General features: G+C 43.5%; 1 protein-coding gene across 1 annotated transcript; it reads right to left on the bottom strand.

The window, feature by feature from the left end:
- Positions 1–7,316: 7,316 nt before the first annotated feature.
- On the bottom strand, positions 7,317–24,549 carry LOC146978110 (voltage-dependent calcium channel gamma-4 subunit-like). The gene is made up of 5 exons (XM_085790323.1): positions 24,298–24,549; positions 19,194–19,445; positions 14,274–14,357; positions 11,070–11,210; positions 7,317–8,221 (listed from the first exon to the last, which is right to left on the bottom strand). Exons 1-5 carry the CDS (start codon positions 24,326–24,328, stop codon positions 7,341–7,343), a joined length of 1,389 nt encoding a protein of 462 aa, XP_085646449.1. The 5' UTR covers positions 24,329–24,549; the 3' UTR covers positions 7,317–7,340.
- Between the last annotated feature and the right edge of the window lie 1,149 nt (positions 24,550–25,698).

Genomic DNA, 25,698 nt, shown 5'->3' with positions numbered 1-25,698 from the left:
GCTGCACAAAGACTCAGCGATGGCGCCGGTGTGCTGTAGCGTCAGGAGGATTCCTGCTGGAGAGACCGACTAATTAAAACTTTGACACCAAATCACATTCCTCGCTGCTTCACCCCAACACTTCTCAGTCTCCAGTGCGCTCTGCCAGCAGATCTATTGTCAGTGGGATTAAAAACTGTCACATTTCCCCACGGCTGACACTCCCTCCCTGTGTTGTTCTCCGAGGAAAACGTCTCGGCGTTATTAAGGGACCTCACCGTCTTAATTACTGCCTGTCATCGACTGTGCTGTGTTTCCTTTTATAGAGCAGTTTTGTGAAGTTCCTATCTATCTATCTATCTATCTATCTATCTATCTATCTATCTATCTATCTATCTATCTATCTATCTATCTATCTATCTATCTATCTATCTATCTATCTATCTATCTATCTATCTATCTATCTCAACGACAGCTTACAGATGCCTGGTTAGTTTCCAGATGTTGGCAAAACCCACCATCTGCTAAACGGTGTACTGTCAGTTTGCATATGTTGAGTCGAGTCGATCAGAATTTAACATCTGTGCAACATCTGAGTAGTTGGAGTCCAACAAGGAACCTACAGAGGATCATATTTATGTCCACAGACTGAGACTGAACTTCCTGTCACATCACTGATTGATGTTTTCTTAAAATTTAATCATCTCTTTTCCCAGTTGGTCAAACTGCAATACGCTAATATCCCGCGCCGCTATGAATCACTCAAGAATGGACCAAGCATCTCCACGCTTGAATGCATCACACAGCTGCTTGCTGCCACGCATTGTATCATTAGAGGCTGTCATGTAGTTGTGGCACAGCGGCCTGGATGTTTGAATCTGAAGTGTGAAGGCTCTGGAATTGCTACGTTTCTGAAAAGCTGACGTACATCTGAGCCGGGAAATAGGACACTGGCTCCTCCTGACGCACTAATGTGTGCCAAGATGCAGCTGCTGTGTGAGGTTAGATGGGAAAACAATAGGTGCTGGTATTTTCAAATGCTGCCACTATGTCGCTGCCCAACGAAGTGTGAGTGCAGCAGATACCTCCGCTGCTGTCTTTTTATAAATCATGAGCATGTTCTTTGTCTAACCCTGACCCAGCAGCATTCTCCTTAAAGACCCCATGAAATCAAACATGTAATTTCCCAGCTTCTAACCTGTATCCATATGTTAATTATTCCATTTATCTCTTGGTAGAAACCACAGTTATGTCAAAAATGAGTAATGTATTTCCTCAATGGTGGATGACTCATCCCGCACTCCTCCTTATTTTGCATCCAATAAAAACTAATTGCTTGAATCTTTACATGTTCACGGGTCGGAAAAACACGAGTTACGGGTTGCCTGGAACGCAGGCGTCGATGCTGTAGCTGTGTCTCAATTCTGTGGCTGCATCCTACTGAGGCATTTGAAGGCCGATTACGTCTCAGGGTTGCGACAAGGCCCATCTCAATTCGAAGGCTCCTCCAAATCTGGCCTTCTCTTGCCTGTTCTAGGCATAGAGACCGTATAAAGCATGGATGTAGCACGCATGACGTCACCCATTGGTTTGGGGGAGTCACTCAACGTAACCACGCCCCAATTTATGTCAGAATTTTAAGCCTAAATAACACTAAAACAGTTGTGGTACAAAAAAAAAAGTTATTTGAATGTGCAAGTGGTATTCACTGGTAAAACCCACAACTCCCCCCTTGGTTCTAGGACACACAGCACCTACTGTACTATCCTTTATGGCCTCCCGTATCCCAAGATGCTGTAGCCATGGTAGCCCCACCTGGTGACTGGCTTGGAGACATGGTCGCCCTTCAACAGGGCTCTGCCGGCCACATAGCCAAAGGCGAGGAGCTGAGCAGCCACCAACTTCAAATATTTGACGTTCGGATGTTGATTGCGTTTGGAAATAATCAGGAAATGCTCTGAAGGCTAGACTGTCCTATTTATCAATGGTTGACCATCACCTTCCTCTGTTTTCTCCCCACCAGACTCATCTATGAGGTTGGCAGGTGGAAGTAAAGATGGAGAAGTCCTACACAATAGAGCACATCCTGTAATCCAACAGGTGGTAGGCCTATATTTAATATGATATATTGCTTTTATAAAACGGTTACCAATAATGACAATATGAAAACGGGATACGCAATCAATTTCATGTAGTTTTATTCAACCAGAAAAATAGTCCCACCTCTCCAGACGTTAGCTCTGCATCTCGTCTTTTCCTCCGCTTTTTTTCAGGTGAAAGTCACTGCTCAGTCCCCTCTACCATTGTTAATCCTCTCCGGAGGTGAAAGTTAACCTTAAACATGTGAATTCAACTACTTTAGTCCATTTTTTAACATTGTAAAAACATCAACTGTCTTTGTCATGGATACATGACAACAACTTCCATTCATACCAGTCATACCTGCCTGACGCGGAGTGATAGCCTACGGTGTGATAAGGCTTTAGAATAGTAGCCGTGGTATATGCTCATCATACCACGGTTAACAGCCAATCAGATCGCCGGATTTCACCTTTCCGTTTTATAATTCAAGCTATTAGCTACTGTCGATGTCAATCAATATCTGTGACAAGTCCCGCTCTATCAGAGTGTTTTTATTGGAAACACTTCATCATGTGGAGCTGAATGGTCACCAACAGCAACGACACAAACAACTTTCATATAGAACTTTATTGAATATATCTATATATTTATATTATATATGTATATATACCTTATATTTTTTGTCTTTTCCGGTGAGGATCAGTATATTGCATTGCTTCCTGTTCTCCTTATTGTCCTTTTACATGTGTCAGTCTGCTGAGAGGAAAATACACCAGTCGTCCATTTGAAGAGTTTCAGGTTTAGACATGTGTCAGTAGCCTAAGTGTTGGGGAGGAAAAAACGGAGCAAGTGACTCAGGCTGGCTTTAAAAATGGCTTTAACGTCAGGATATGAACTGAAACTAGGGAACAGAGCGTCCACACACCTGGCCACGTTCAGGACGCCGTGTGTCAGTGTTCATTCAGTGAGTCTGAAAACAAATCTCACATTTTTCAGAAGCGTGAGGCCGGTGCGGTTTTTGTCATACTTATTATTGTTCGCCATATAAAAAAAACAAAATAACAAAATCCCACTGACAACACAGAGGACGTTTAGCTCTCTTTTTCCCCCATCACTTAAGCTACTGATCTTGTTTCACAGGCAGGCATGAAGCCTTTTATAGCCCAAAGATACAGGTGAAGGAAACAATATAACATTAAGAATATCTATACATATCACCACGAAAATAAATAGAATAATATAAATTCTATCGCCTACAATTATACACTAGTCAGAACATTAAAAAACACTGATTATTAGGCTACGTTGGTAATGTTAAGAAAAAAGAAAAAGAAATGGCGAGTGACAAGTGGAGATATATCATCAAAACATCTGGAATGAGAAACTGCACATAAAAATAGAGAATATTATAGAAATAATGAAGAAACAGGACAATAAAAAGACGATGATTACATAATAGGAAGAGTTAAAATAACGTACACAGTGAAATTCATCATAAAAACGAAGCAGGTTGTCCATGAGTGTGAAATGCCAGGGAACAACCTGGTTGGAGGAAGTGGGAACAACCTCCTTCTGTTCCAGGGAAGTCGCTCAGTAAAACCAGCGGCAGACTGGTTGAACTGGGCTGCTGCCAGCGCAAATACGTGTGTGTGTGTGTGTGTGTGTGAAGGTTAAACAGGGCGTTGCTGAAGAACGAGCATGCACGCTCAGTCAACTCTCCCCGATTGAAAAATAAATGTCATAAAAAAAAAACCCAACGAGGACGATGATGAACAGGTGAATTTACACATTATTAACCCTCTTACTGTTTGTGCACATGCTTTCCACGTGACACCACTGACTTTTAGTGTACATAAGCAAGAGAAGAGAAAAACTTAAAAAGGAATATAAAAAAATTACAAAAAGGAAAAAAAAAAAAAAAAAGAGAGAGAGAGAAAAAAGATTTCAAAATGTATAAATACCCTGCAATAACCATTACGATCATAGAAACACCAGCAACATGATATTAATACTCAAGGAGTTACAATCTCATGTAACCTAGAGATGAGAATCCATCACTCTGAATGAAAAGACAACCCAAACATTACCATTTACAGACATTATGTGCTTTTGTTGGAGTGAATGGACTTGATAATATACTCAATAATACATTTATTATTCTAGTTTGTGAAATAGTAGGCCTATATAGTTATAGCTAAAAGAGAGATGGAGGGTCCTCCTCCTCCTCCTCCTCCTCCTCCTCCTGCCACGGGGCCGGGCTGAATTCATTTTCCAACGCAGAAGTGCATTCACAGTTCAACACATCAGTCCATTGATCAGATTTTCTGATCGGCGAGAAGGTTCAGTCCAAAAATGTTGAGCAGTACATCCACTGTGGATTTTTGTTTTGTCCCCCTTCTCCTTCCTCGTTTCAAAAATTATACTATATCACGCTCAAATTCTGTTGGAAATCCTAATTTTATAACTTCATCTAACGATCCATAATGTGCTTTACACTGTCTAAGAGTAAGTGATGTACTTGGCTTGATAAAATGGTTGATATTCCATATTGATTTTTTAAATGTTTTTAATCTAATCTAACTAAGTCTCCACCCCCTGAGTGTAAACTGTACCCACCACCATCACCACCTTTCGCCCTTTTCTAGGAACACTCAGCAGATGTCGCCTTGGAGCCGTCGGAGTTCAAATCATCATCATAAACAGTCACATGAAGCCTGGGATCAGATTTTAGGCAATTAAATGTCACTCAAAGAGCAAAAAGAAAAAGAAAAAAGAAAGAAATGAATGTCCTTTCTTTACAAGTGTCTCCAAATATTTGGGTTGTGAACTATGAAAGAGGATCAAGGCCCACGTAGCCCTAAATATTTAAGGAATTACATTTTCATTTCCACTTGTCACCCTCATCCTCTTCCGTAGTGAACCGTTCATTTTGTCGAAAACTGGCAAATTTAGTTTTTCTAAGGCCCTAAAAATAACACGCTAGATTATTTTTTATTTATAAGGCATAAATATGAAAAGGTAGCCTCTGTTGTATCTGTGTCCATCACATTACATGTTCTTTGATGCAACCCATAGGTGTCTCTCCTGAGGTAGTGCCCCTACAGACCATAATCACATAGCGGCCGTTTTCCTCTGACTAAACTCAAAAATACTTAACCTTCCCTAATTTTCTGTGCAGAAAGTGACGGTTTTGACTTAAAAAATAAATAAATAAATTAGCTAACATCACTGACTTTAATCCGCTCAATAAAAATATCAACTAAAATATTATTCATGTTGTTAAGGCAACAAAAACTGGAGTGTCATCTTGAAACAAGTGTAACAGTCTACATCCACTTGGCCGCGGCTCAGGAAACATTTCACACCTTTTGTTGAGAGAATGTGAGACTTGTAGAGTGTCGGATGCAGCCACTCGTTCAGACGGACATGTCAGCGTTTTAAAAAACGTTTAAACGGACGACAACTGGCCGTGTGCGGTGCGATGGAGGCGTTCGTTCGTTCAGGGCGAAAGCTGAATCTTTATATGGCTGTTCCCTTTTCTTCTCCAGGACTGTGGAGAATGCCCATCTGTCACTGTAATTACCTTTGACACACAGTGTAAAATAAATAGGCTCACAGTGTGTCAGCCTCCTCTGCCGTGTGTGTGTGTGTGTGTGTGTGTCAGTATTGTCAGGTATGGCTGAGGTCACTGTTTTGGGAGCGGAGGTTAAGTAGCTACTGTTGACCTTGAGTTGGCAGCTTGTTACTTCGCTGAACGTGTCTTTCTGTTTGGTTTACACCATCTGGACACTAGTTTTTAAAACAGGGTTATGTTGCTGTGTTGTAATGGAGGGTTAGGGTCCCGTACGACTGGTTTTAAACGACGCTTCAGTGTCTAGATGAGTAGAAATGATCCGTTTTTAACCTGATTCAAAGTTAACCCTCCTGTTCCTTCTGGGTCAAATTGACCCAGTCTGTTCCCTTCCTCCATCCTTCCTTTCTCTCTTCCTTCCCTACATCCTTACTTCCTCTTCCCTCCTCTCTTGATCCAATTGACCCTCCATCTTTCTTTCCTTCCTTTTTCCCTTCCTTCTTTCCTCCCTTCTTCCTTCCCTCCATCTTTCTTTCCTTACTTTTTCTCTTCCGTCTTTCCACAATCCTTCTTCCTTCCCTTCCCTTCCCTTCCCCCCTTCCTTCCTTTTTCTCTTCCTTCTTTCCTCCCATCTTTCCCTTTATCCTCCCTGCCTTTCTGCCTTCCTTCCTTCTTTCCCTTCGTCCTTCCTTCCTTTGTCCTTCCTGCCTTCCTTCCTTCTTTCCCTTCGTCCTTCCTTCCTTCCTTTGTCCTTCCTGCCTTCCTTCCTTCCTTCTTTCCCTTTGTCCTTCCTTCCTTCCTTCCTTCCTTCCTTCCTTCCTTCCTTCCTTCCTTCCTTCCTTCCTTCCTTCCTTCCTTCCTTCCTTCCTTCCCTTCATCCTTCCTGCCTTCCTTCCTTCCTTCCTTCCTTCCTTGACCCAGGTGGACAACTGGAGGGTTAAAAGTCCATAAAAGATGGGGAAACTAAAAAACAAAAACAAAAAAACCCCCTACAGAGCTCCCCTGCCTCCCCAGCAAGGCACTTTACCCCCAACTGCTGCACTGGGAGATGATTGATCGACATTAATGCCCCTGCCTGCAGCCTCCATCGCACTGAACGAGCCTTCAGAATAAAAGTCCTGACCGTCGTTTTAAGGCAGATGAAGTCGTGAACTGTCGGTCGCTCTGTGACTGTTTATGATGGTGGTGGGAGGTTATGGCAGCTGACCCTCAGGCTCAAGGACAGAAACATCACCGACGTGTCACCTGAACATCTCACATCTCTAACATCTGTATAAACTCAACACCATCTCCACTGCAAAAACTCAAAATCTGACCAAGAATATTTGTCTTATTTCTAGTCAAAATGTCATTTCTAATCAAAACTAATCTCATTATACTAAAAATAAGACTCATCACATTAAAAAGTAGCTTGTTTTTAGACACTTTTTTACTTCTTTCAAGCATATTTTCACTTGAAATAAGTAGAAAAATCTGAGAGTGGAGCAAGTTTTTCTTTCCTATTACAAGATCAAAAAACTTGCTTTCACTGGCAGATTTTTCTACTACTACTACTACTTAATTTGTTTGAAACAAGTGAAAATTATCTAAAAACAAGTTCATTTTTAGGTGATGAGTCTTATTTTAAGTGGAAAGAGATTAGTTTTGATTTGGGGGTTTTTGCAGTGTCTCTCCTCACCCCTCCCTCCCTCCTCTCTGAGGTTGACTTTTAAACTGGCGTAGTTTTCCTGTTGAGTGTGTCTGAGTTGCTATCCCTGTCCCTTTTGGCCGTCAGTCGGTCCAGCGTTCCTACGTTGCCCCGGTCCCGGTCCCGGTCCCGGTCCCGCTCCATGGTGGCTGTGGACATGGGCGCCGGCGGGGCGGGTGTGGCGGCCGACGTGGAGGTGTTCAGAGGCGCCGCGGCGTTCTGGGCGACCGCTGCCGCCGCCGCCAAGTTGGACTTGGAGTGAGACGGGAGCGTACCGCTGCTGATCACCCCTGCTCCTCCTCCTCCTCCTCCTCCGCCGCCGCCGCTACTTCCACTGGAATCTTTTGGGAAGTAGTTGTGGAGCTGGTAGAGCGTGGCGCGGTCCACCGTGCCGTAGAGAGGCGGAGCGCCGCCGCCCAGGCTGCCCAGCTTGGAGTCTCTCGACAGGGTGTACATGGAGATGTCGCCGCCGCCGCCGCTCCCGCTGCCGCTGCTGTGGTGCGGGTTGGGCAGCGTGGCCACGGAGAACGGAGGGGCGGACGGCGGCAGGCTGAAGGTCTTGGAGACGCCGATGGGCGAGGTCTCCTGGGAGCGCGGCGGGTCGGTGGAGCGCGAGCTGGAGCGGGAGCGCCGTCTGAAGCGGTAGCTGGGCAGGCGCAGCATGGCGTGCGTGGTGCTCTTGAAGAGGTCGGTGCGAGAGCGGCAGCGCAGCTCCTTGTTCTTCTCGATGTAGATGTTGACGGCGAGGACGCCCACCATCTCGGCCAGGATGAAGGACAGGCCGCCGAAGTAGAACGACCAGCCGTACGAGTAGTGCCACTTCTTGTCCTCGTCCTTCTTCGGGGAGATGTCACTCAGAGCTGCCGAGATGTACACGATGACTCCGATGATGTTGCTGAGGCCTGAGGAAATATACAAGACGTCTAAGTGCTCCTCCGAGACAAATTAACCTGCAGCTTCATTAAACTGTTTTGCAGGCAGGGATACAGGAGCAGTTTCCTTTCAATTATACACCAAGGAGGCACAACATGAAAATCCATCTGCATATCAAACATCACAGCCTCTTATTACGCCTGTGCTTGACTGATAGCTCCCAAACACCTACATATGAAACAGCACAGTTTAAGCTCAGAGTGGAGTACGTGACTGGAAGGACAAAGTCTCCCATTACAGGTGGCAGCGCCAGCAGACGCAATTTCAACCCAAGACTGGAAACATAAAACAGAACATTTTGAGTTTCTGTTTTAATAAAAATCCAAACCCAAATCTTCTCTTAAAGGGATAGTTCAACATTTTGGCAAATTGGCCCATTGCCATAATCGCTATAGTCATAGCAGTCGGTTCATTACCTGGATTTGTCGGTGCAAGCTATTTTTAGAACGGCAGAGCAGAGCCACGAGCTGCTAAGAGCTACGCTACGGAGGCTAATGGGATTTCTCGGTTTCCCTCATCAAACTCATCAAATACACAATCCAACAACTCCAAAACGCTCTGGTGGACAAGTTGTGACCTGCACATTCACCACGCTATGAGATAATAACAGAACGTTATGAGACGGAGTTGCTTTAGAGGTAAATTCATGCAAAACCGCTGATGTGCGTTGCCTTTAGGGACAGTTTTTCAGCAAGCAGTCTCTGTATTTACCATCCATCCATCCATCCATTTTCATCCGCTTATCCGGAGTCGGGTCGCGGGGGCAGCAGTCGGAGCAGGGATCCCCAGACTTCCCTCTCCCCGGACACTTCCTCCAGCTCTTCCGGGGGGACCCCAAGGCGTTCCCAGGCCAGCCGAGTGACGTAGTCACTCCAGCGTGTCCTGGGTCTTCCTCGGGGCCTCCTCCCGGTGGGACATGCCCGGAACACCTCCCGAGGGAGGCGTCCAGGGGGCATCCTATACAGGTGCCCGAGCCACCTCAGCTGGCTCCTCTCGATGTGGAGGAGCAGCGGCTCTACTCCGAGCTCCTCCCGGGTGACAGAGCTCCTCACCCTCTCTCTAAGGGAGCGCCCCGCCACCCTGCGGAGGAAACCATTTCGGCCGCTTGTATCCGGGATCCAGTTCTTTCGGTCATGACCCAGAGTTCATGACCATAGGTGAGGGTGGGAACGTAGATCGACCCGGTAAATCGAGAGCTTTGCCTTTCGGCTCAGCTCCTTCTTCACCACGACGGACTGATACAATGACCGCATTACTGCGGCCGCCGCACCGATCCGCCTGTCAATCTCGCGCTCCGTTCTCCCCTCACTCGTGAACAAGACCCCAAGATACTTAAACTCCTCCACCTGAGGCAGGAACTCTCCCCCGACCTGGAGGGTGCAAGCCACCTTTTTCCGATCGAGAACCATGGCCTCGGACTTAGAGGTGCTGATTCTCATCCCAGCTGCTTCACACTCGGCTGCAAACCGCCCCAGTGCATGCTGAAGGTCCTGGCTCGAGGGAGCCAACAAGACCACATCATCCGCAAAAAGCAGAGATGAAATGAAGTGGCTCCCGAACCGTACCCCCTCCGGCCCTTGGCTGCACCTAGAAATTCTGTCCATAAAAATAATGAACAGAACCAAGAACACAAAGGGCAGCCCTGCCGGAGTCCAACACGCACCGGGAACAGGTCTGACTTACTGCCGGCGATGCGAACCAAACTCCTGCCCCGGTCATACAGGGACCGTACAGCCCTCAGCAGAGGGCCTCCGACCCCATACTCTCGGAGCACCTCCCACAGGATGCCACGTGGGACACGGTCGAAAGCCTTCTCCAAGTCCACAAAACACATGTGGACTGGTTGGGCAAACTCCCATGCACCCTCGAGCGCCCTGCGGAGGGTGTAGAGCTGGTCCAGTGTTCCACGGCCAGGACGAAAACCACATTGTTCCTCCTGAATACGAGGTTCGACTATCGGCCGAATTCTCCTCTCCAGCACCCTGGAATAGACTTTCCCCGGGAGGCTGAGGAGTGTGATCCCCCTGTAGTTGGAACACACCCTCCGGTCCCCCTTTTTGAAGAGAGGGACCACCACCCCGGTCTGCCAGTCCAGAGGCACTGTCCCCGACTGCCACGCGATGCTGCAGAGGCGTGTCAGCCACGACAGCCCCGCAACATCCAGAGACTTGAGGTACTCAGGGCGGATCTCATCCACCCCCGGTGCCTTGCCACTGAGGAGCTTCCGGACTACCTCAGTGACTTCAGCTTGGGTGATGAATGAATCAGCCTCTGAATCCTCAGCCTCTGCTTCCTCGACGGAAGGCGTGTCAGTGGGATTGAGGAGATCCTCGAAGTATTCCTTCCACCGCCCGACGATATCCCCAGTCGAGGTCAACAGCTCCCCCCCTCCACTGTAAACAGTGTTGGCGGAGCACTGCTTCCCCCTCCTGAGGCGTCGGATGGTAGCCTCTGTATTTACCTCTAAAACAACTCTGTCTGGTAACGTTCTGTTATTATCTCATAGCGTGGTGAATGTGCAGGTCACAACGTGTCCACCAGAGCGTTTTGGAGTTGTTGGATTGTGTATTTGATGAGTTTGATGAGGGAAACCAAGAAATCCCATGAGCCTCCGTAGCGTAGCTCTGAGCAGCTCACGGCTCTGCTCCGCCGTTCTAAAAATATCTTACACCGACAAATAAAGGTAACGGACCTACTGCTATGACTATAGGGATTATGGCAATGGGCTAATTTGCCAAAATGTTGAACTATCCATTTAATGGTTAAAAAAAAAAAGTCCATAAAAAAAGACAGACGGCAGCAGAGGAGTCATCTCACCTGCAGCTACAAAGAGGATCCCTCCACCCAGTATAATGTTTCTTTTGCTCTTGTAGAAGCTGCTGGAAGCGACACACACTCCACCCAGCAGGAGCAGGATGGCGCTGAGGATGGGGAAGATGCTGGAGGCTCGCACCACACCTGCAGAAAACCACATCAGTGCAGAAAAGACAGAGATGTGATCCCTTTGGCTGCGCCCTCAGTACTTCTGTGTAGAACTTTGTTATGTGTGTGTGTGTGTGATAACTATGACTAATCATGTACCATTCATTTAAAAGTGTTAAAAGTTACCCAGCCTCGTGACACTACTGGGAGAGAAGTGTTACTGAGACTTGCCGTAGCCGACACTATAACTCGGCTCTGCTGCAGCAGCTGTCTGTTTACATGGGTTCGATACAAACTGGAGCATGTCGGAGTTTACCATTTAATGAAAATAGCCTACTCTGCTGCATTATGGGAAGTGTAGTATCCATTACATGTCAAGGAATATCTTGACATCTACTGCATCCGTTTGGACCATTGAAAATCTGGCTTTTGCAAATCCACATCCATTATAAAAGTAAAATCCAAACTACTGAAAGCTCTGATACAGTGGCCCTTGTCTTCATGGTAACAATGCCAAACACTTGGTTAAGGTTGTCGAACAGTTTGGTTAGTTTTAAGCTGTGTCTCAATTCAGGGGCTGCATCTTTCGGAGGACACATTTGAAGACTGATAACGTCACAGCGTTGTGAAGGCCTGTCCCAATTCGAAGGCCACACAACACCTATCCTTCGTGGCCGCCCATCCCACGATTATTTGTGCGCCGTTGGCCACCTAGCATAGTCTGGGGCCGTTTAGTGACAGACTGTCCCAGTTACCAATGGTTGACGTGGCCGTTGGAGGTGTCTCGCTAGCTGTAGCTGTTTAGTCTCCAAAAAAACACTTGGTTAGCTTTAGAAAAAGGTTGTAAAGTAGTTTGTGCTGAAACACATTGGATCTAAAACTATAAAAAGTGTTGTGTACATGTATCATCCATGTGATTTAAAGGAGGACTCGATATAGTTGTAAAACACCTTGTCTTTAACAGTCGGGACCATTATCCTTCACAACAACTGGCAAAAACAACAACTTGAGAGTTTCACTTTGAGTTCTCCCTGACTGCTACTAAATTTACATTAGGAAGCGTCTGGAGTACCTTCCAAAATAAAAGCTGTGTAATCTATTTTCTACACCTCCAGTCTGGATGAAATAAAACGTTAATTTGTCAGTCACCACTCCACAGCTGCTTCTGCTGCTGCCGCTGCCCAACAGCAGGACCTCTCCAGTATGACTGCAAGAGAGTGCATTACATCATCTAAACCCTCAACCACCCCCCGCCCCCTGCAGACACCTCAAGCTCGAAAGCAGCTGCGATAACATACAGCACTGAGACACTATAGAAGATTAAAATGTTGAAAAGCTCCATCTCAGGCAGGAACGACTGCGTAGAGTCGCAGGAGCCTCAGGTTTCTGAAGGTGACTTTTTAGGCTGCGTGAGCTTTTGTTTAACTCTGGAGGTACAAGATAATGCTGTGATAAACATTTGTTCATAGATGTAGATGTAGATGATTCCCTGAATTTTGTTTTTAATTGTAAATGGGGCGGTTTAGCAGTATTTATTGATCACCTGATAAGAAATTCATTGGAAAGAGTTTCCTGCTGATTGTAAGTAAGTGTTAGAAGTGAATTAACAAACCTTTCTGGCATCAAGTAATAAGTTACTTCCTGCTATGTGATTAAGTTTTCAAACCTGTTTACTTGTTAGCAATAAACCTGAAATGATGATAGATATTGGACAATAGTATTTGATTGTTTATTTATTACAGGATCCCCATTCGCTGAAGTCATGGACATCCAGCTGTCTTTCTGGGGTCCTTGAGTAACAGTAATTGTAACCTAATTAAAATACAAAACAAATAACAACGGGCAGATAACAATAGGAAAAATAATATGAAGGACTATTATTCAAATAAAATCATATATTGACGATTGATCAGTAGTTTCGTATGAATCATATGCTGCTTCCAGTTTCTCAGATGTAGGGATTTGCAGCTTTTTCATGTATCTGAATATGGTTTGATTAGTAGATGAACTGATGTGTTGAAATGTCAAAAATAAACAAAGTTCAAAAGTCAAAGAAAAACTTTCTTAACTATGTAATATTCAAACATTTTCACTAATTTCTCTTCACCAGTGGTGGAAAAATCTTGAAAACAGTGTTTATACGAGGGTAGCCCATGGCTTAAAGTGAGATTTCCATGTATAATTTAATGATAAAGCAGCTCTAGCTGCTATATTAATGCTCTGAAAGTTTTAAAGCTTATCAAAGAAATACACACAGCTGAGCCTCAAAGCCAGCCGCCAGGACTTCTGTAACTTTGTGATGTCACAACTAAACAAGCACCAAATCGCACACATCTGGACCCACCATCCGAAACTTGCAGGATTTGGTTTCTCTTTGTGTTCTTTATCTGAAATTTACTATATTTGACCACTCAGACAGCAGTCAGCCAATCAGAAGGAGGCACGGGAAACACACTTGTAAAATAAAATATGGGACCTTTTAAGACAAATTGTGAGGATCAGAGAGATACGATCAGATTCGGTTGGTGTTGCACAGCGGAGCAGACAAGAGACTCTCCGATAGCATCACGGCCTCCTTCACAGAAATAGACACCTTTATATAATATATGGATGGAACATATACTTTGTAAAGCCGAAGGTTCAGGGCTGCACGAACAGAAGCCGCGTTCACAATGGAGGCAGGATGTGAAGCCTCAGTCCTGAGCTGAAAATAATCCATTAGTGAAGGCTGTTCGTTCAATCCATCAGTGGAAAAAAAAAAAAAAAAAAAAAAGGAGAAAGCTTTCTGAACACCCCCAGACTCCCAACCCCATGCACCTGGGCACTGACACACACATAAACACGCTGTGCAGACACACACACACACACATATACACACACCTCCAGGAACACTTTGCTTGAATCTGACATCCGTGCATTGATGTCCGCCCACCATCCCCTTCTGTCCTTTCTGTATGTGCGCGATGGAAACTGTACTTTGTGTGTGTCTGTGTGTGTGTGTGTGTGTGCCAGTGTACAGTTATCTAATGTTCCTATACATGCCTGTTGTTAATTTAAGATGTGTTTATGTGTATGTGTGTGTGTGTGTATGTCACTCACGCAGCAAATACTCTGCAGCATCTTGGTCGTAGTCTGCGTCCTCTGGGAAATGATTGATCTGGGAACACACACCTCGCTTCAGGCCTGAAGAAAGACAGGGAGGAAGAGGAGGGGAGAGTGAGAAAAAGATGGTTGGAAAATAGAGAAGAGATCACAAAGACAAATAGCAAGATAGGAAATAAGAGGAAAATGGTGAAGGGACGAGGTGGAAACGAGAGAAAATCGGCAGAACGAGGGGGTACACATGGACGATGGAGGAAAAAAACTGACAGAAGCTGTGACAAAGAAAAGACGAAGACGAGACAGAGGAAGTAAATAAGCCGACAGATGGGCAGAGAAGATGGATTGATTGAGGATGACCAAACAGAAACAATAAAAGATTTTTAAAAAAGGGGATGAGAGTCATGAATTCATTCAGTAACAGTAACATGGTTAAAACCCAGTATGTGGCTGTGCATGGGTGTGCAGAATGGTTAAAGGCCAAATGTTTGTCAAGTGTCTTGTCCTTTTACTCATGTGGACACATGGGGGAACAAAAGGTTATGTTAACTAAATAAACAGGAGTTAAATCCCCCGATCAGAGCCATGTACAGCACCAGTCGGCTGAAACATGAAGTCCATTTTCTGATTTTACTGACCTTACCATTGCTTGCACTACTGGTTGGTTGTTGCATGACCCCCTGTTATTCATTCATTCATTGAAAGTTTTATGGTTTGAGACTGACTATATATTATGTAATCAACAGAAGGAGTTACAAATAAAGACCTGTCTTTAATGTAAGCCTGTTGTGTTCTGCAGCTGAGATTAGTAAAAGGCTCCAGTCACTATTTGAGGGAAGGCAATGGTTGAAAAATGTTGTGGAGCTGCAAGCAATTGATTAGTCAGTCAGTTGGTCGGTTGGATGGTCGGTCACATGGCTGGTCCAACCATTTCTTTTTTAAACAATATGTTTATTAATGTTTTCCTCATAAATTTACACAAGTTCATCCACATACGTATATATCAGCATAAAAGTAAAAAACAAAACAAAAAAATTGTGCCCCCTCAACCAAAGCACACATGGAGACACATGAACAAATAATCCCATAATTAAACACAAGTTAATCTTGTTGTGAGGTTTACTTCAGGTAATATTCAATCCTCCTCTTCATCATCTGATAAATACTATAATCTATACTTTTGACAAAAACAGTGAAAGGTCCCCACACTTTTTCAAACATATCCTGCTTCCTTCGTCTTATATGTCACTCTTTCTAATGGAAAAGTTGTTAACATTTCCATAACCCAATATGTGATGGTCCAACCATTTCTAGTCCCAGAGATCAGTTTGAAATAACACAAGTATCAACTACAGGAGAAAGAAGCTCAGTAACAGGGGTAATTAAGGGTGTCACAAAGAAACTAAAAAATAAAATACTAAAAAGTCCTTCAACATGCAAACAAAGATCGCCTCACAAACCTCGTCACACTGTCCTCATCTGCACAAAGGCAAACAACAGTCATCAACAGAACATCCTTCAATGCAGTTGTTTTGGGTTTTACCTTTTGTCATTTTTGAAAATATAAACTGGCTCTTCACTGGTTTGTGTTGTAAATCACATCAGGAGTAGCTTTTATGCACTTATATCCTAATTGACAGACCAGTAGCCTACTTGTTTATCTCAACATTTGTTTATGCACCAAATTAACAGTTAAAAGGGAAAAATATCTCTCATGGAGTGAAATGCAACATTTGAAAAACAGAAAGAAAGACTTTGGAAAGCACTTTCCACTAATACACTAGTGTGAAGACACAAAAGTCAATGAAGTCATAAACAGCGCAGACTGGGATCAAGACAGTTTTCCTCCAAAGAACCATTAGGTGAGACTGAAGATGCAGATCATCTGTCAAACACCTTCGATAGTTTCCAGAGTTGCTGCCAAGGCAACGGCAACTAAGTTCACCTGGCTCCACATGTCCAGTCACAAACTACCGCTGAAACTATCAAAACAAAACGAGAGGCATCATCCCTGTCTGGTCTGGCAGCGGCAGCAACACGGGAAAAACTACTTCATCAGTCACTGAATGAGTCACCACTCATATCTGAGCTCTGGGGCATTATGATGAGCTTTATGTTGAAGGTGCAGCAGAGTACGTGCGTGCTGGTATTTGTGTTTTGTCTGTGCATGAAAGCTTCGATCTCTACATCTTGAAAAATCCTCTTATCTTATCGGAGTTGTGCAAGTGCAACAGAACCACAGCGGGGTCACGTTAGCTTTTACAATGTCTCATTATTGTGTTTTATAGCATGTCAGGGTGATATCTCAATGTATCATGGGTATATAGCGCTTCAGATCATCTATATAGGCTATATCTATATCTATCGACTAATGGCGGGTAAGAAATTTCAGCACAATGTGATCGAAGGCGTTTTCAGACAGAAAGCTGCTCCTGCTGCTTCTGTGTTTGAATGGGCAGCAGCAGCAGCAGCAGCAGCAGCAGCAGGAGGAGGAAGCAGAGCGGCTGGTACAGCTTGTTCCATCCAGGTTACCACGATCAACCTGCTCTCGTCTCATCATGCAGCCGAACAGCGAGCGTTGCAGCCAAAAAGCAGAGGCACTGTGACATGAAGATGTGTTCATTTTATCACCAATTTATTGTTTTATTTCATCAATTTGTTTGCTCAGTGCCGGTGAAGACGTGTGTGATTCAGGCAGCTCAGATACGCAGCACTGTCAACTAATTATGCTTCTGTACAGCTCATTTGTAAAGGCAATGTTTTGTAGGTAATATTTTTTTCATATGGAAAGAGCAGTTAAAGGCATATCATTAAATGTTGATACTGAATATGGTGCTAGGTGTCATGGCCTAAAAATACCTTTAGGCCTTTAGACCTTTTTTTTTTACAACTACTATGACTGTAAAAGACAAATAATATCTTTGGCAATGGAAACAACACCTCATCTGTCCCGTCTTTCCCCGTCTCACATCAGAAACAATGGGGAAAATGATTCCTTTAATGCTAGCTGCTAACGTTAGCAGTAGTTTCAGAGCGCCGCATGCTCCGCCCACTCAGCTGCTGCCTCTACTTTAGATGCCGGCATAAATGATATTGTAGCTACTGCTTTTACAGTGATGCTGTAAGAGACACACATCGGACACACACACACACACACAAAAAAAAACATAAACCACATCCAGACAACTGAGGAGACACTACACTTTATTAGCTCATGCTGCCATGTTGATTACCTACTCAAATTACCTATTCAAGTTAAAATTAAATTCAATATTGAATTTTTCAAACTATAAATTATGGCTGAGCTCTGACTGAATGTATTCAATTTTTCCAACACTGCTAGTTTTCCACTAAAATATTCCACCTCACAGTCCAATATTACAACATAATTTTATTTTTACAGACTGTCACAGCACTTGGTTCAGATCCTGAGTTGGTTTATTGCTGCAAAAGTTCACAATGATTAAGAAAAAATGTGATTTTTATGGTTAACTTCTATATATAGACTCTCACACGTTCATCCAAGGCTTTTTCTACCTCACACACAGACATGTAGGCGATGTAGGGTTCAGTATCTGTAGCCAGGAATCAAACCATCAACCTTCTGATTAGCGGACAACCTGCTCTACCACCTGAGCCACAGCCATTTAAAATCTTCCTTCCATAAGATTATCTAAAGTGTTGTTGTTGCCTCTACGTCGCCACAACACTGCAAAAACTCAAAATCTTACCAAAAATATTTCTTATTTCTAGTCAAAATGTCATTTCTAGTCAAAACAAATCTCATTATACTTAAAATAAGACTCATCACATAAAACATAGCTTGTTTTTAGACACTTTTTACTTCTTTCAAGCATATTGTTACTTGAAATAAGTAGAAAAATCTTATTGCTTGTAAAATCTTATTACAAGCTACTTATTTCAAGTGAAAATTTGCTTTAAACAAGTGAAATGATATAAAAACAAGTACATTTTTAAGGTGATGAGTCTTATTTTAAGTGGAAAGAGATTAGTTTTGACTAGAAATGAGACATTTTGACAAGAAATACGACAAATATTCTTAGAAAGAGTTTGAGTTTTTGCAGTGAACGTAGAGATGAGAGGAAGATAAATCACTATATTCAAACAGAAGCACATCTGAAGATGATCCAGGCAGTTGATTATGTTTGCTATCCAAGCAATTCAGTTACGGATAAAGGAGAATTTGACAGACGACGGTGAAACCAGGTTGTGCATTGTTTTCACGGTTGTCACGGTTACAAGACACACAGCATCACGTCACACGTCACTGCGACAATTTCAAAGCAGCAGCAACAGCAGCAACAGCAACAACAACATCAACAACTCGTTGGTCACAGATGAACTCATAGCAGATCCAAAAGCAGGAAACAAATTAAGAAAAGTGGAGCAATGCATCATACTGGTGGTGTGTGTCAGTGTGTGTGTGTGAGTGTGTGTGTAGTTCAGGTATTACTCATGTTGTGGGGACCTAGATTTGTCTACACTTTACGGGGACTTGTCTTTCCTATGGGGACATAAAGCAAATATGTGTTTTGAAGTTGTTAATTAAGGTTGGACATGTAGTAGTTATACAGTCTAGGTTAGTGTGCAGTACGTCTCTAGAAAATGAAAGTAAGTCAATGTAACGTCCCCTGAAGTCGTCAAAACACAACTGTGTGTGTGACTGTGTGTGTGTGTGTGAGTGACTGTGAGTACGAGAACACCTATTTATGTCTGTTCTGATTACAGTGATGAGACTCTGACCCTAACTAGACCCTCCAATGACCAGCACATGATAACTCACACACACAGACACATACTCACACATTCAACCTCCCCCCTTCTCCCGATGTATGCAGCCTCAAACAAACAAACACACACTCATTCACACACACACAATAACGACACAACCTGCTGTACCTTCCAGGCAGCAGATCCTCCACAGGCCGGAGTGGGTCAGAGCCCCGGGGTCCTTCTTGTCCTTGTTGTTGGAGTCCTCCTGGGACGAGTTGGCCGTGCTGTTGCAGATGAAGGCGCGGGCGTAGAGCCAGTAGTCGGTGCCGATGGCCACGGTCATCAGGGCGAAGGCCGCGAACGCCCCCATGGTGGTCAGCAGCACCTGGATGCCACGCTCACACCACACCATCGCCGGGCGAGGAAGGAAACTTATATCTGAGGAGACAACACACACACACACGCTTTTTTAACGCTCTGTGAACACACTGTGAAGCTGCTTAAAGGGATAGTTCACCCAAAATTGAAATTTCTCATTACTCATTATCTACTCACCCTCATGTCGACTAAGGGCTGGGAGAAGTTTCAGAGTCCTCCGTGGCTTCTCTGAGTTACGGGGGGTCTTGGCATAGCAGTGCATGTCAATATAACGGTGGCAAATGGATACCAACTGTCTTCGTAACAAAATGACACACCAAAAAACATCCAAATACCTCCATGCTGATCGTATGTAATGTCCGTCTTGTACTGTATTGAAGCCCCGAAATGCGAAATTATCCTGGAAAAAATTAAATAAGTCTATATTTCAAGCTTGTTTGTAGCGGAAACTTCTCGAAGCTCCTCTTCCCTCCTCTTCCCGGTTCAACAAGCTTGAAATATAGACTTATTTAATTTTTTTCGGGACAATTTCGCATTTCGGGGCTTCAATACAAGATTGACATTACATACGAGCACTATGGAGGTATTTGGATGTTTTTTGGTGTGTCTTTTTGTTACGAAGACAGTTATCTTAGACAGGTATCCATTTGCAACCGTTATATGGACATGCACTGCTACGCCGAGACCCCCTGTAACTCAGAGAAGCCACGGAGGACTCTGAAACTTCTCCCAGCCCTTAGTCGACATGAGGGTGAAATTTCAATTTTGGATGAACTATCCCTTTAAGATGCATAGAATTAGAATAAATCAATTTATGGTCTGTAGATTTGATGAAAGTGTCACCTTGATCTTGTGCTTTAGAAATCCCATTGGATTTAGTGAGTTGTGGCTTCAGAGGGAAAGTGGCAAGGATATATTACACTCTACGGTTTACAGTTTGTCCTCTGGTGAGTCTTTTCATTCATGTTCAGGGGCCCTCGTCTACAGAAGTGTGTGTAGACCACGATGGCGGACCTGAAATGAGGATTTTCACTAAAGTTGCATCACCAGCTGGGTTTTTCTTCTTCAAAATGCTGCATCTGGAAGCAGTCCATGAATTAAACCACAGCTTTTATCTGATTGATTCATTTTAATACAACAAACTCTGAAGAAAATCTTTCAAGGATGATTTTGTATAATGACCTTTATTGACATCAAATAATCGTTGTGTTGATTCCAGCATTATGTGTAGCCTACGACCTCTATGTGCTCCCGTTCGGCTTTAATAAAACATTTGGCACAATCCACTGCACTGTCATATTTCATGTTACTTGAAGTGAACTTGTGTTTTCACAGAAAAGACACTTTATTTCACTTTCACATCAGTCTGAGCCATTTTCTGCAATGACTAATATTCTAGTCACAAGGAGTTAGGTCACCCGCACTCACAGCCATCGTGTTTTTATTTACAGGTTACTGTTTGGTATTCTAACTTTTCGCTAGTGAAGCCAAAAACATTAATTTGAATACTCAGGCTAATGTGCAGGTTAAAAATGCCCTGGAAGGTTGAGCACCCATGAAATTAAAAAAAAAAAAATGGAGAGAGAGAGAAGCTAAAAAAAGAAGACATGTAACCACTTTTGCATCCCATCCTGTGCACAATTTATGCATTGAACTGTCAAATATTTATGCATTAATAGAAGTACACTGTCCCCTGTGGGCCTCTGTAGGTGACTGGTGAGAGCTGCTCATGGGGTCGGATCTTTCTGTTGCATTCTGGGTGAGCACAGTGGAGCGGTTTTTAATAAAAAAAAAAAAACATCAACAACGCACACAGCCTGGAGCAGTGAAGAAACGTTGGCAGCACACAGCCGGCAGAAGAACAAAATGCCGACCCCGCTGCATCAACAAAAATATAAAACAACAAACATCATACATAACACTGAACTGTGGAGGATGTTTTAAAAAAAAAACCATGTTCCTGTGTACTGTATGTCTGTCAGTGGTAAAGAAAATTTAAATAAAGTTTTAAATTCCTTTATAGCGAATGGATTATCACAGCAGGGTGACACATTTCAATTCTGTCCTTCCGATAAAAGCAGCCAGAAAGATGGACAGAGGTTTTCTCTACACATTAGTAAAAACATAGAGACAAGAGAAAGCTGGATGATGCGAGAGGAAGAGGAGGAGGTGAGTGGAGAGGAAGGGACGGAAGAGGGAAGAGAGAAGAGACATAAATCAGAGCTGAGAGGTGAACAGTGAGAAGGACGACGAGGAAAATTGAGATACAGCACATCTGTTGTGCTTCAGGAAACATAAATGAAACATCCAAGGACCATAGAGAGGAGGGGAGGGGAGAGGAGAGGAGGGTGGGTGGGTGTCTACATGGATTTCCATTTAACTATTTAGCTGCTGAGCACGATTTCAACCTTTTGAATTGAAAAAAAAAAAAATGGCGGACGGATGCCTCGGTCCACTACTTCAGCTCACTTGATCCCAAACGGCAGGTTAATGTAATCGCACGAAGAGAACATCGTCACCCTCGTGAGTTTTTTACATTTTTTTTAACTATTTCGTTAATTCTGTGTTGCCTGCCGCCGGGGTGTTTCCATGGCAACACAAATCCCAGAATAACAAGAGACCACTGATACTCTGACCCTGAAAGTGACCGGGCTGCTGCTGCTGCTGCTGCTGGAATATGCATTAAGGTAAACCCCCGAAGAGAAGTGCAGGCGGTGAAGGCATCGCTGACTCACGCCGGGAAGTTATTTCTCTCTCTATTTGCTCTTCTTTTTCTTTTTAATGCATTTTAATGGACTTTTTTAGCAACACGCTTGAGCTGCTTTCATTTTTAATCTTTTCTGCAGTGATCTGTAACTACTACTGATTTTCTCTGATTAAAAACTTTTTTGCAAGTTGGCATTTGGGAGTTTCCTGTCACACTATTTTCCCCTCATTTTGTAATACGAAGCTCTCTGAACCAAAACGCAGAACTTTCTTGATGCTTGGTTTCATACGGCTTTTTAGGGAATTTACTGACTCTGTTATCATGGTTCATTGGCCGACACATCACTGCAGCATTGAGTCTGATTTGACATCGTATGCACGTGTTCTATCAAAAAAAAGAAAACAGCATGAATGAGACTCTGAGAGAAGACATCAGTAGCAGTAAAACTCCCTGAGGTGTGGTCTATTTTTATCTGTTTTATTGGCATTATTATTACATTTCCATTATTTTTATGCCTCATGTGGATTAGTCTCAAACTGTTAAATTGTTTAAATCAGTGCTGCCTTATTAACAGCTCGTTAGTCACCTGCAGAGCACTAAAGTCTGTGAAAGGTGCAACACAAATAACTTTTGATTGACTGATTTTAAGTGTTTCTGACTAAAACAAGTTTAACTGTTAATGGTAGATTAAAGGTCAAATATTGTGTAAAGGTAGATGTTTGTGTTAAAGCTCCATACAGTATAAAGGTAGATGTCCATGTGTAGTGTGATTATAAAGCAGCTCTAGGTTCTATATTAATACTGTGAAAGTATGAAAGCCTCAGTCCACAGAGAAATGCACATAGCCTGTATTCAGAAACTATCACTTCCTGTCACTTTGTGATGTCACAACAAAGCAATCTACTAAGTCCCGCCCCCTCACCACCTGAACCCACCATCCACCACTTGCAGGATTCAGTTTTTCTGAGTGTTTTATTCTGAAATCTGCTCTATTTTAATTCAATCACTCAGAAAACAGTCAGCCAATCAGAAGAGAGGCTCAGAGTCTCCTCTCACCTGATTGGCTGACACCAACCTGTTGCTACTAAAGCTCACAAATATATCCTCTCATGTATCAACACTTATAATAACACTACTTGTAGTGGCTTTAAGTGGTATTATACTGTCTGTTTTCCTATGGTCAAAACTTCCAGGAAGCAAAATTAGATTTTGAATTTACTCAGAGTGATTGGTCGGTTTAATTTCTACAGCGAAATATCACAAATGTCCAATTTAATTTACAACATGTGCTGCAGATCTGTGAAGAAGCGCATCGAGCTCTTCAACATTAAACTTTTTTCAACACTGTTTCATGCTGCAGTTCAGTATAAACTTGACATGGGAACATGGAAGCAACAGGCTTTTTGTGCATTAAAAGAAGCTGTAAATGTTTCACCACTGATGTGCATCTTTTAAAAAAATTGGCTATAGATGGATGTAGTGAAGAATTTCACATCAATCTGCCGTTTAACTAACTATATTTTAAGAGAAGCTTCAGGTTGCGGATGAGGCCAGTTCCCTGACGTTAAAAAGCACAACTGTGATGCATCCAGTGTCGACAACAAGACGTGACACAACCTCACGTATCCCTGGCTCTGCTTGATCCTGATTGGCCGGTCTCAGAGAATTCATGGGATCTGAACAACCACGGCTGCTTTTTTTAATTATTATTATTATTAGATTTGAAAATAACAACAACAAATGAAATCTATACAAGGTAACGCTGTAAAAAAAAAAAGTCCAATGTGGAGATTCAGTGAATTCATGTTATTCTGAATTTCCCTCAACTCCTCCTGTGTCAACGCTCCCTTCACTCACCTCTGAGCCACATAAGAAAAAACATTTAGCTTCCTTTACACAAACGCCAACGCAGATTAATCGAAGCCACTTGCCCTCTGAATCCAGACCTCTGTACACATCTGTACTCCTGTGTGTGTGTGTGTGTGTGTGTGTGTCTGTGTGTGTGTGTGTATGGGTGGTTTCCTGTCTTGTTTATGTGTTTAAATAAATGTTTATGCTCTGATGTGTGTGTGTGTCACATATGAATGGAAATGTGAAGTGTGTGCATACGTGAATCCACATGTGCATCTGGTTGTTTGTTGTGTGTGTGTGTGTGTGTGTGTGTGTGTGTGTGTGTGTGTGTGTGTGTGTGTGTGTGTGTGTTACCTGGGGGCATGTTTCTGCCTTTCGCCTCCATCTCCTCTACCCCCCGCTGCTGCTGCTGCTGCTGCTGCTGCTGCTGCTGCTGCTGCTGCTGTTCTTCTCCTTCTTCGTCGGTGAAGAGCGCTCCGTAGCCCCGGTCCGAGCTGCCTCCATCCACCGTTTATCCTTCGCTTTCTCACCCCTTACCCTTCCTCTCCTCTGCTCCTCTGCCTCTCCCTCTCTTCTTGTCCTCTCTTCTTCTTCTTCCTCCTCCTCCTCCTCTTCTTCTGCTTCTCCCCCTCTCCTCCTCCTTTTTACCTTGAGAACTCCTTCTCTCCTTTTTTTTAGCGAGAAGGGGGGATACTTCACTTGGCGTCCTCCTCTCCTCTCATTGAATTGTCATGGCAGTCATCTTAGCTACTGAGAGAAGGAAGAGAGAGGCGGAGGGAGGGAGGGAGAGAGGGAGGGATGGAAGGGGGGGGGATAAAGAGTGAGAGGAAAAGACAGAAAGAGAGGGAGAGAAAGGAAAGAGTGAGAAAAGGAGATGTGAAGAGGAGATAGAGTTGAGGAAGGGAGGAGGGGGGCGACAGGATGGATTCGATTAACGAACGTGACATGAGTCTTGAAACCAGGGGATGCTCCTGTACATCAGCATCTCCCATACAAACATGTTTCCTATACGAGGATGATGATCGGCTATTAAGAAACAAACAAACAAACAAACAAAAAATAAATAAATAAACATCCAAAACCTGATGCAGATGAAAAAATAAAACAAAAAAAGCGAAAACGAGCCCCCTGTCAAACAAGAGAAGCTGCTTTGCCTCCACAGAGGCAGCGAGAGAGATATAAAGCAATAGAAAAGAACAGGCGATGCGAGAGAGCGTGCTCTATTCCATCGCCATGGCAACAGTGAATTCCAAAGTCTACGGCGGAGCTTGTGAGTGTGTATGTGTGTAAAGTGTGTTTGTGTGTGTGTGTGTGTATGTGTGTGTGTGTTGGGGGAGTAAAGGGGTGGATGTAACAGCTGAGAGGATTTTGCTGAGATTAAAAAAAAAAAAAAAAAAAATGTGTGTGTGACTTCCATCGTTGTGCAGATGAGCCTCGATGTCATACATGCAAACACACACACACATACGCACACATACACACACACACACATTCACGGACTGGATGTACACGGTTGCATATTGTGTGAACGAGGAGCGAACACTCACACATGAGAGAGATGACAGACTTGTGAGTCATTAGCGCGGTGGTCACGGAGTCTCGGTGTGTTTCATCCATCTAACTTTCTTCCTGTTTGGTGCGACGGCTTAATCACAAGCGTTTAGCACCGTTTCACGCGTTTGAAATGCTGCACGGCACAAAAGTTCAAATAAATAATTAAATAAATACATATATAAAGCTGGAATTTGATGCTTT

The sequence above is a fragment of the Trachurus japonicus genome, chromosome 11, assembly GCF_045865225.1.
Source record: "Trachurus japonicus isolate A0001 chromosome 11, Traja_1.0".
NCBI classification, from domain to species: domain Eukaryota; kingdom Metazoa; phylum Chordata; class Actinopteri; order Carangiformes; family Carangidae; genus Trachurus; species Trachurus japonicus.
The sequence above is the reverse complement of the archived record's forward strand: the minus strand, read 5'-3'. Positions and strand labels throughout refer to the sequence as shown.